Source organism: Marmota monax, unplaced genomic scaffold (assembly GCF_021218885.2).
Source record: "Marmota monax isolate L192 unplaced genomic scaffold, Marmota_monax_Labrador192_F-V1.1 WCK01_AAM20220418_F8-fsc00013, whole genome shotgun sequence".
Lineage (NCBI taxonomy): Eukaryota > Metazoa > Chordata > Mammalia > Rodentia > Sciuridae > Marmota > Marmota monax.
In genome coordinates, this window is record NW_026692202.1 from 26,887,133 (window position 1) to 26,898,979 (window position 11,847).

Here is an 11,847-nt window from a genome sequence, read left to right on the forward strand (position 1 = left end):
CCTTTACTTTGCCTCCAAACTTCTGGCAACCTACATATATTACTTTCTATATCCTCTACCAACTGCAGGTGGAAAAAAAAAAAAAAACCAACAAAACAAAACAGGATACAGCTTTTTATATTGCAGTTTAGAGGGGCATACACACTTGTAATCATAGGAAAATGTCCAATTTTTTTAGGTTTATAGAGAAAGGAAAACACGACAACCCCATTTCTCTTTTGGGATTGGTTCTGCTGGAACCCATGAGAGGAAATGCTTCTGAAATGATGGGAGGGGTGGCAGATGTAACAGCTAAGAGCAGCGCCAGAGCTAAGGGTCTCTACAGGCGGATCCTTGGATTGGTCAGGCCTTCTAGAACTATGGTGAGGGGCAGGGGCGGTAGAGTAAGCAACAAGAGACCCTGGAAAAGACTTCAAGAAGAAGGCGGTTCCTGTAGAAGCCCTTTATTGCTGCTAATATTTTTATTCTTTTTTTTTAATCTTCCTTTTTTTCTTACTAGAGCATTATACTTGTACCTAGTAGTTGGGTTCACTTTGACAAAATTATGTAGGCATGGAATTTAATTTCAATCCCCACCCACCTACACTTTCCTCCCCTTTTCTCTACCCCTATTCTCCTACCTCTACAGGTCTTCCTTTTGCTCATTTATTTATTTATTTTTGAATGGTACCTACCCCGTGGTCTAGTCATATAATATTATTTTGTTAAATTCATTCCAGATTTCCTCCCCTTTCCCATCTCTCCACCTCTGTCACCCTCAATTTCCTTATATTCCATTGATCTTCCCCTATTATCTTTACGATATCCTATACCTCCACACCCCTGACCCAGGTACAGTCCCACCTTCTTTCCTTTATTTTTCTCTAGCTTCCACATATGAGACAAAATATTCAACTCTTGATTTTTCTGAGTCTGGCTTATTTCACTTAGCTTGATGTTTTCCATTTCCATCCATTTACCAGCAAATGCCATAATTTCATACTTCTTTATAGCTGAGTAAAACTTTATTGTAATGTTTTTCTTTTTATCTACACAATAATATAAGAAACATGAAAAAATGTCTGCTTTGAAACATCAAAGAAAAAAACAAAACAAAACAAAAAACCTACAACCATAGCTAAAGCCAGTCAATATTATAGCAAACAGGATCAGGCTGTCTATCTCCCAGAGTATGGGAATGAGGCTCAGGGATGATCCTCCCCCACCGCAATCTGGAGATGTGGTCCTTCCACCAGTAACCTTGTTGAGAAAAGAGGGAAAAATATTCCAGAATTCTTGCCAATATCCAAACATTTTGGCCATAAAGAACTAAACCACATATAATAAAGTTGAAGCATCAGCATTTCTAGAGTAAATAGTTCATTTTAATTCAGATTTAAATAGCAAGTTAACAACCTGTAACAAAATTCCTTTTTACTAAAGGAAAAAAGAAGACAGACCCAACCTGAAGACGAATTGACTTTGCTTTATTGAATACTGTGTCACACCTGATACTTACAGATGGAATTAAGCTGAATTTATTATTATTACCATGTGGAACATTTTAAGATATTAATCAGAAATGCTCTAAATAGAAATTATCAATTCATTTCTGTTAATATAATAATTAATTTATAATTCTTTAGTCAATATCCATGATTGTTCATTTCATAAAAACTATATTCAAGAAGATATAGGTCTGAGAAAATATAAAAATTCAAAAAAATATTTCTGTGTGTAGTCATAATCTTCCCTTTTTTCTGTAAAAGAAATCAGAAATAATTAAAAACATTCTCAGTTATATGCACAAATACTTTAATATCCTATTTAATTTCTAGCACAGAAAAGCTATTCTTCTATCATAGTTTCAATATAGGTTTAAACTCTTTGCTTATGTCTAAAAACAAATGTGGGTGTAGTTCAATAGTGGAGCACTTGCCTGGCATGTATGAGTCCCTGGGTTTGATCCCCAGTACCACAGAAGAAGAAGAAAAGAGGAAGAGGAGGTGGGAAGGAGGAGGAGAAGGAGGAGGGCGATGAAGAGAATATGGAGGAGGAGGAAAATCATATTTAAAACCAGCATGTGGCTGCCACCACTACGACCTTGATTTGCCATTTGGATGGCCCATGGAAGGGAATGATATGGACAGTCAAAAGTGAGGAAGCTCTCTCATCAGTTCTAAGTGTAGCTTACTGTAGTAGCCAGCTGCTCTCCCAGGCAGCAAGAGGCACCAGAAATATAACATCTACACCTGCACTTCTGAGAGAATACTGGGATATGAGGGCTAACAGCCCAAATCTACACTTATAACAACATTCTATCAAAAGAGATGCAAAAAATATGGGGATTATAATAACAGTGGCACATGATGGGCATTATGTTCTGTATTTGTACCAATGTAAAGACATCTCTCTCTGATTTTAGGTGAACTAGCTTTATAATACATATACAGAACTCAAGAATTACAACATTCTTTATCTTTAAAACGTATGGAGAATATTATTTTAGAGCCTGTTCTTCTGAAAAATTATGGTTATTCAAAATGTATTACTATTATGTTTTGGTCAACTTACAGTTTAAAATGTAAAGTATCTAATTCTATCTACTCATTTTGAAACATTTCAAAATCAGAGTGTCTGTGATAGCAACATCTATATTAAAACCCAGAAAACCTAATTTAATAATTCTTAATGTTATTTATTTCTGTTAGAATGACACTGCTGAAGGGGCTGATAAGCATGACTTCAAAAATCATTATGAATAAATATCATCTGTTATTCAAAATTTAAAAAGCATTCATTTGCCAAAAAGGATCTGAAAATAGTAGTGATAGTAGCAGTGAGTTTTTTCCTTAGTTGAAATTTTTATTCTACTCAACAAATGTTTTCTCCAGATAATATAAGGGTGAATTTCAGAATGTTATAAATCATCATATGAATAACTAGAGCCTAAGCTAATGGTGTTTGAGGGGGCACTTCCAAATAACAGAAATTGGGGCTGGAGGTATAGCTCAGTTGGTAAAGTGCTTGGCTTGCATGCACAGGGCCCTGGGTTTGATCCCCAGCACCAAAAAATAAAAAACAAAATAATAATAATAGAAATTATACCTATTCGTGAATATTTTAAATAGTCAGAAAAGTATACAGAAATAAAGATAAAATCTGAATAATGCTTTCTAGAAATCACATATATACATCTGCTTGACATGTTTCTATTAAATGTGAACATACTAGTAAAGATTTATTTTACAAAGTAGACATTTTGTTCTGAAAGTTGCTGTTTATCAGAATGTAACACAAGGACGACTATTGATCCATGGGTAACAGTACATGAATGTCAGGGACTAACGTTAACTTTCTCACAATACAGGGCACCTACCTATGTGGTCAGTAGTTGATCATTTTCCGAAGGGCATCATAGCACTTCCATTTATCTGGGATGTAAAATGGCTCAAAAATGTGAGGAAACGGTGTGTCATACCCACACACTCTGGATATAGGAGCCTCGAGGTTCAAGAAACATTCTTCCTGCCGAGAAAAATTGAGATAGTCAACTTTAAAAATACATTGGTATTCATAAAAATAAAACATTACAACTTAAAAATAATTCATTTAAAATAAAATGACATCTAAGGATATTAAAAATATCTAAGCATACATTATAATGTGGGAAAAAAAGCAGGTAACAAGTAGCATGTTGGCATGATCCCAACCTGATCTAAAATGTTTTCATATATGTACAGGCATCTTATATCTTTATACGTCTATTATCTGAGCCAAATGAAGATCACATGTGTTTCTTATGACTATAAATGTAAGGCATGACGACAGCAAAAGGTTCACAGAAGTTAACTGCAGCTTGAAATTAGTGACGATGCATATTTTCCTGTTTGCTATTTTTTTTAATTTAAAAAATGAACATGTATTACTTTCATAATAAATTTCTATAACTCCACTATACTCCAGCCAGACTAAACTTCTATCAGATTCCTGACTGTGTCCTTATCTCTCTCATGGCCAGGACTTTGCAGATGCTGCTAGTCTCTGGCCACTCACTTCCCAAGCTCACTACTCTCTGCCTGACTGACGTGTGTCTGACTCTCAGGCATTCTCTTAAAGGTCCTGGCCCTGGAAAGCCAGTCTCTATAGCACCTCCCAGTTGTGCACCATAGATGAGGAAAGGCTTCTTCTGCTTGAATTCCCACAGCACTGATCTTGGGCATGGTTCATTGCAGTGACCAAATTATCCCTCTTCCTTAGAGACCAGGAACTCCATAAAGCTAGAGATCTAGTTCAAACATGTGAAGTCCTCATTCCAGTAGAAGAGCATAGAAAATTATTTTTAGGGGTATAAAATGTTAGATAAATAAAACACTCAAATCTGAAAATAAATGAAATTTTTAAAAAGATAAACTAAAAAGAGAGACATGATTAAACTATAGAAAATAATATTAATTTTACTATTCACATCAATTACCTAAATAAAACTCTTGGTTTTGATTCATATATTTTATACACTGTCTTGATTCACAAAGGATTTGAGGAGGCCTATGTTTTCTTACATGTTTTACTATTTTTAATTTTTCATTTGAGCTGATATTTTTACATAAGGAAATCCCGACATCTGAGGCTTAATTTTACTGTGCAGTTTTTTTCCTGTGACAAGTGTACCAAGGCAGAAAGGACACGGAAATGGGACAGATCAGCTCCAAAGAGAAAAAATGGGACATTTACAGACCTCCCTTCAGCCCTGTTAACCACTGTGACTTACAGTATCAAACACCAAATAATTGTTGTATTTCTTAGCAACAGGGAATCTCTACGAACAACTTTAGAACTCAACACCAACTGTTGAAAGAGTCACCTGAGAGATTCCACTACTAATAAGCTGGAATGAGATGACAGATTGGATGAATTGTTTCTTGAGTGTAACAAGTAACTTTAAAGGGCTTTCAATTGTCAATTTGGGATTAACAGTTTTATTTCTTTAGCTGACACAGGCTGTTTTTTCCATCTTCCTTGAATACTGCAGTGTCTGTAAACAAATTATCCATGGACACTGCAAAATACAGAAAATCAAGAGCAAAATATTTCACAAAACACCTTTGATTTTTACACCTGTTATAAAATACTATTCTTTCAAACTAGTAACTTGAAAAGCTGGCTTACCACAAAATGACCTGTCAGTGTTTATTAAAATCACTCCCTTTAAGCATAATGACTAACATCGTCAAACTAAATTTTTTTTTTTTTCCAAACAGCAATGCTCCTAACTCCTCAAGAATGTGAGCATCAGTCTTTCCAAGAAGACATCTATATGTCTGCACAGGCACAGAAAAACATCTGCTGCCAGGGAATGCTTGAACTATAAACAGCGGTTACTCTTTGAGGTGGGGAGCGGCAAGGAGGTGAGAGAAGACTCTACTTTGTACTTTGTATATATTTTTTGAGGCTTTATGAGACTGTTAATTCTGTAATCAAATGACACTGAGAAAGAAGAAAAAAGTAAAGTGAAGGATCCCTTTCATATGTGAATAAATATTCTATTTCATGTGTGATTTTTACAGAAGGGGTTTGCTCACTTTGGAAACAATTACCGTAAATTACATGGAATTAAATGATTATAAAATACTACTATAAGCATACAAAATATACTATAAAAATCATGGAAGATAATTCAAGGATGCATAACAAGAGACTATGAATGGGATATTTGGTTTTATAAGGATATACGCTAACCAACTAGAACAGTTTGAGATTCTCTTTGCAAACCGAAATATATTAAAGAGCCTTGAATTACTTCTTCCATGGACTTTAGTAAAAGCTTCTTTTAAAGGAATTGGAAACAAGATGTTTGGGCCAATCAAGCAGCTGCACAGTTACTTCTGAATTGGTTCATATGCTAAGGATTTATGTGAGTGCATGTTAAATCTGCGCTATCGTCAAAACAGGGTGGTGTGAGTGTATGTCTACAGTTTTTTTTCATACAGAAGCAGTACACACACACACACACACACACAGAGAGAGAGAGAGACAGAGAGAGAGAGAGAGGGAAGGGGGGAGAGAGAGAGACACTAGAATCCCACTGGCAGGTCTGTAGATTTATGTGCAAGATTAAGCCTTCACAAAGTATCTCTATCTCTACATTATAACCACATGACACTGTAACCATAGCAGCTATTTGCCCTGAATTTTCAAGACAATCCAGATTAATCATATTCATTTGTTCCATTGGTTGCCTCACTATACTCATATTAAAAAAAATAGATGATTTTTGATTCAGAAACTGTAAACTGCATAAAATCAGGAAGACTGGCCTAGCTCACAGGCTGCTGGGAGGAACACACATACAGTCTATAACACGGGTTGATATGGGAGTGTCAGTGTTTGGTCTTTCTCCCCAGAGACTGCGTATGTGGACTGGCCTGACCCATGTGGAACAATGACAGATGTGACAGCTAGGTTCCAAAGTGATCACAGTATAACAAGTAACCAGGAGCAACAGAAAAGAACTCAGACCAGCATCGAGAGAAACTTTCCTTCAGCTATTTGGGATCCAAAGTTTCAATCAGGATCCCGTGAGGTAGACTGAAAGCAAACCCCAAACAACCATGCTGTAACAGCTACACACATTTTATTGTGATATCTGCTTTCACCTAAATAATCAGCTGCTTAAATTAAAACAGATACTCCTTCCAAAAGACCCATGTGAAACTCTAGAAATAGTAGTCAAACTTTCCCTTTAAATATGCCTACCTACAGTTGTAAGAATTTTTTTTCCAAAAATGTGAATAATAAGAATAGTGACCAGTACTTAATGGAATGCCAGGCAGGGTACTAAATGGGTTATATTTTATCTCATGCATAGTTCATTTTATAAGTAAGGAAACTGAGGTGGAAACTCTTGTCCAGGATCAATTAGCCACATACACAGCCCCCACTCAGCTCATGCTCTTAATCTTTATTCTACAAGTTTCAACTTATAGAATACTTTTGAGAAGAGCAATAGCAAGGGGACAACTGAATTAGGAATAAAAAGAAAGGTAAAATTGAAGGCAAGCCGGGATTACCAAGGTTTTGCAACAGAGTCTTGAGAGGTGCAATGGTTAATACAGCCTTAGAAGCAAGTGTCCTCCACATGTATAAGGGAGGTGGGGACTGTGACCTGTAAAGAAACTGAAAGCACAGACTTGCAGACGGTAATGTGCAAAGCCATAAACAGATGGTCACGGGTACTAAAGTGAGCTAGGAACCTCCTGGGCTATAATAAATAATTTAACTAAGCATAACTTAAATTGTTTATATATTAGCCATCTGGATTGCTAATTACTATATCCAGAAAAGGAAGCATGCAATATGAAATGATTCTGAATCATCAAAATCACAGACACAGGCAAAATAAACTACCTTTGCCTATTTTCTGAAACAATATAAATTTATCTTTTGTTGTTGGAAAACAAAATATGTGGTTGAAATCAGGGAAGACAAAGACTGTTAATTCTTTTAGCAGATAAGAGAGGTTAAATACAAATTACTAGTATTGGATCTGTTACAGTTTAAGACACATAAGGTATTATTGTTAATTTTAAAAAATTAAGTATACTGTATTTATGCCTATGTTTCAATGAATGTAACTGCCATGATCTGAATGTGTCCCCAAATGTTCACATGTTGGAAATTTGGTCCCCAAATTCATATTCTGATGTTATTTGGAGGAGGAACCCTTGGGGGGTAATTAGGACTAGATGAGGTCATGAGAATGGGCCCCCATAATGGCAGTAGTGGGCTTTTAAGAAGAGGAAGAGAGACCCAAACCGGCATACTAGATCAATCTCACCATGCAATGTCCTCTGTCATGTTATTATGACAAAAAGATGCTTTTGCCATGTTGCTGGACTGCCCAGACTCCAGAGCCAAGAGCCAAACACATTTCTAATCTTTATCAATTGCTCAATCTCAGGAATCTTCTTATAGCATCAAAAAGAGACTAACATATTAACGTATTATATGTTGTATTTGTATAAATACATGTATATTAGGGTTTTCATGGTATCCCTCGAGATCATTCAATATTTAACCTCATTTGCCTCTCGTACCTTAGCCATCAATTCTCCTGTCACAGTATCACAGGAGTTACATTATTGAAGTCACTTTCGGGTATTCCACAGTTTAGCTTCAGTCACTATCAGCAAATCTTTTTGTTGTTTTTATGGCAAGCTTGCATAATATAATTGACACAGCATGGAATCTTTGTATAATTATGATTGACTCCCTCTAAGCCACCATTTATAACTGCAAAAAGGAAGCACTTAAAAATCCCAATTACTGCACTTTTATTGTTTTATAACTATTTTATCTTTTTATTATAATTATTAATATATAAAAATTTATTTGAATTTTGAAACAGGTCTTGCTGTGTTGCTGAGTCTGGCCTTGAACTTGTGATCCTCCTGCCTTTACCTTGCAAGTTACTGAGATTATAGATATGTGCCACCAAGCCTGGCTGACTTACCGTTTTTTATAAATGCGAAATAATATGTGTTCTTTGTCTTTCTGTGTTCTCTAATTCCATCCATGTTGCTACAAATGACAAGAGTTTATCCTTTTTATAGATGAGTAGTTTTCCATTTATAAATATACCACAATCTCTTTATTCATTCATCCCGCGAGGGGCCTCTAGGTTTGATTCCATATTTTGGCTATTGTAAATAGTGCTGCAATAAATATGGGTTCAACAACTATCTTTGGGGTATAAATATTTCATCTCCTTTGGCTATATACCCATTAATGGAATTGACAAATCATATGGTAGTTCTATTTTTAGTCTTTTGAGGAAAAACCAGACTATTTTCCACAATGGCTATATTAAATTATATTCTTATAAGAGTATATAAGAGTTCCCCTCTCTCTGCATTCTTGCCAGCATTTGTTATTTCTTGTCTTTTTATGGATAGCAATTCTAACTGGAGTGCAATACTATCTCACTGTGGTGTTTCACCTGCATTTGTCTGATGATAATGAATTGCACATTTTTTTTTAGGTATTCGTTGGACATTTGTATGTCTTCTTTTGAGAAGTGTCTATAGTGTCTTCTTGTCTATTTGCTGTTTTAGATTGTGTGGTACCTGGTTTCATGCCTGATATGCCATAGTGCTCAATGATTGCTAGTTTGTTTGCCTCTTAAGATTTTCCAAGGTTAAGGAATCCTTGTTCATAATAAACATAAGGCATTTGAAATGGTAAAACAAATCACCACTGAAGACAAGATTTAGTAACACAAAACTGTTAAACCTGAGATGTAGCACAATACCAGCACAGCTACCACCTACTGAATACTTACTAAGCCCTATAAAGTCTAAGAAAATACCAAGAATCATAAGTACTGTATGAAGGTGGAGAACACTGGGTGGGACAGACACAAGGCAAGGCAGGGTCCAGTGCTGCCCCCTGGTGGGGAGCTGGGAGCCTGGCTACTAATCACTAGTTCTGGGAGTGGAATAATGGATTAAATATGACTAGCTAGGGAAGTCAAGAACTCTGGAGATGGTTAAAATAATTCTTCCCCGCAAAGAATATATTTTCCACACAGTGATATGATAGAAAAGTGACATGTCAACCAGATTACAAAATGTTATGAGTGGAAAAAAAGTCCAATATATAAAAGATGTAAACTAGGCACACACTTAAAAAAAATAGAGTCAAGAATAAAGACCATACAATATCATTTGGTAGGTTTTTAAAGAAATAATTTGCTCTTTATTTATTTTGTAGTTCCGGTAATTTTAGCACAGATTTCTTTCCAAGAACAGCTTTGGAATGATTTTTCGCTCAGTTCTTCTAATGACAGAAAGTTGGATACAGCCGATTGTGTAAGACTACATACTATCTTGAGTTGGAAAGATGTAAGACAAAATTCAAAGTGAGATAAAAAATATGAAGGTCTTTCCTATATAGATAAAATAGGCTGATAAAATTACTTTCTTTTCCTGAAAACCTGTTAACTGATTTTTCTAAGCATTTAACGAAAGTCAGAAAAGCAGGACAGTGTAATGAGAAACACATCACAAATTAAAATATGTGTATGTTATCTGCAGGATTATCTGATAAATCAGCATCTTATATTTCTAAGGAAAAATACCCCCTCACAATTTAATTTCAAAGCAAAAACCCAGAAAAGTGATTTTTAAGTTTCCTTCCAAACAAAAAGATTCAGCTTATATTGGGTAATCATTATATCACTATATCAATTTGAACTATGAGATTATATTTTACATCTTGGAAGGGAGTGCATTAAGCTATAAATGTCATAAACCCTGCACCATACAGATTATAGACTCACTATTTCTTCTCTAGGAATAATATTAAGAAGTATTTTTAAATTATTTGTAAATGTGCTTTCTAAACCTAAATATTAATATAATTTAGTTTCTATTATTGAATTAATAAAACACCAGAGATTTCACTTCTAATTGCAATTAGTTGTCTAGAGATCAGAATTAGCAGTGCAAGAGTTAAACTAAAAATATAAGAAAAACTAAACTACTATTCCTAAATGACATATATTTCATAACTATAAAGTCCATGAACTTAGAAACTTACATTTAGTCTTAGTTATGTAAGGTTAGACATCACCCAGCTTCCAAATATTATCACAGAATATTTGTTTTAAATCTGCTATGAAAACTTGCCCATAGTCAAAACATGAGTTTTAGCAAATGAGAAAAAATGATTCTAGTCTCTTGAATCACACTTTCTCAGCAAATGAGTCACAGAAACCTGAGAAGGCAGTATGCCAGAAATTCCAAATTAATTTCATTACTGAATTAAATAAATACAACATTACTAATGTAAGATATTATTTTCATTTAAGCTAATGCTTTAAAAGTATGTATTAAAGCATGCATTAAAATTTTTAAACAGAGCTTTATGGGTGTGTATTAACTATGCACCAATGTTCCATATGCACGCATCTATAAAATTAATTCTTTGAAAAGCAATCCTTAAACACCCCAAATTAACATAATGCTCCCCTAAATGTTAAAGGTGTGCTTGTTTTATTTTTCTAATACTGCACAAATAAGATGCACACAACAAACACTAATTGATACCAGGTCTTTCACTTTTAAAACAACTGAACCAATATAACTAAATAAAAGAGTATATGAATAATATAATTTTATATAGATTTGTATAAAACCTAAAATATTATTGTGAAGCCAAACTATTTCAGCAAAGCTTCTATGTGTTAAATCCAAATTTTGACTAAATAAAAATTTGAATCTCTATTACTTAACTTCACCAAAACATCATCAACATCTGCTGACTTTTTAAAAAATCCATTTCATCCTCTTTTATGCAAATTACTGGTAATTTGGTATATTTTTTCCCTAAAATTTTTTAAACAAGTTAAAGAATAGAATTGAATTCTACATTCATATTTTTATCTAAATTTGGATTCAATTTTTTAAATGGAAGCTGATTTTCTGAAGTTAAAAAAAAAAATGTTATTTCTGATCTAAACAGGTCTCCCTGGATGTACTCAAGCTACCTAAAACAAAGCAGGAGAATAATATTAAAACATGCATAGTAATGCTACCTGATTCAAACTCAATAGTCACATCAGAATATAAACATGTGTTAATATAAAACCATCTATGAATCTTGATGTATTACCTGTACAAACCAAAGCAGTACAACTTTTAAAATCAAATTTTAATATTAATTCAATATTTTGTGTATTAATCCAGAGATTACTGTAACAGCTATCTAATAAAAACTGCTACTATTTCTCAAAACTATACTTTTCTAAATTTTGCTATTTTAAAAAACAATTAATGAAATCAAGGAAGTGAAAATTAACTTATAACT

At 34.2% G+C, this 11,847-nt stretch overlaps 1 protein-coding gene across 1 annotated transcript in view; it reads right to left on the reverse strand.

Annotated features, from left to right (window-relative positions):
- Positions 1–3,358: 3,358 nt before the first annotated feature.
- The window catches only part of Bckdhb (branched chain keto acid dehydrogenase E1 subunit beta), a 205,353-nt gene continuing 196,864 nt past the window's right edge, over positions 3,359–11,847 (reverse strand). Inside the window, exon 10 of the mRNA XM_046432189.2 lies at positions 3,359–3,507. Coding sequence (XP_046288145.1) covers positions 3,367–3,507 — 141 coding nt within the window. The 3' untranslated portion in view covers positions 3,359–3,366. The remainder of the gene's footprint in view (positions 3,508–11,847) is intronic.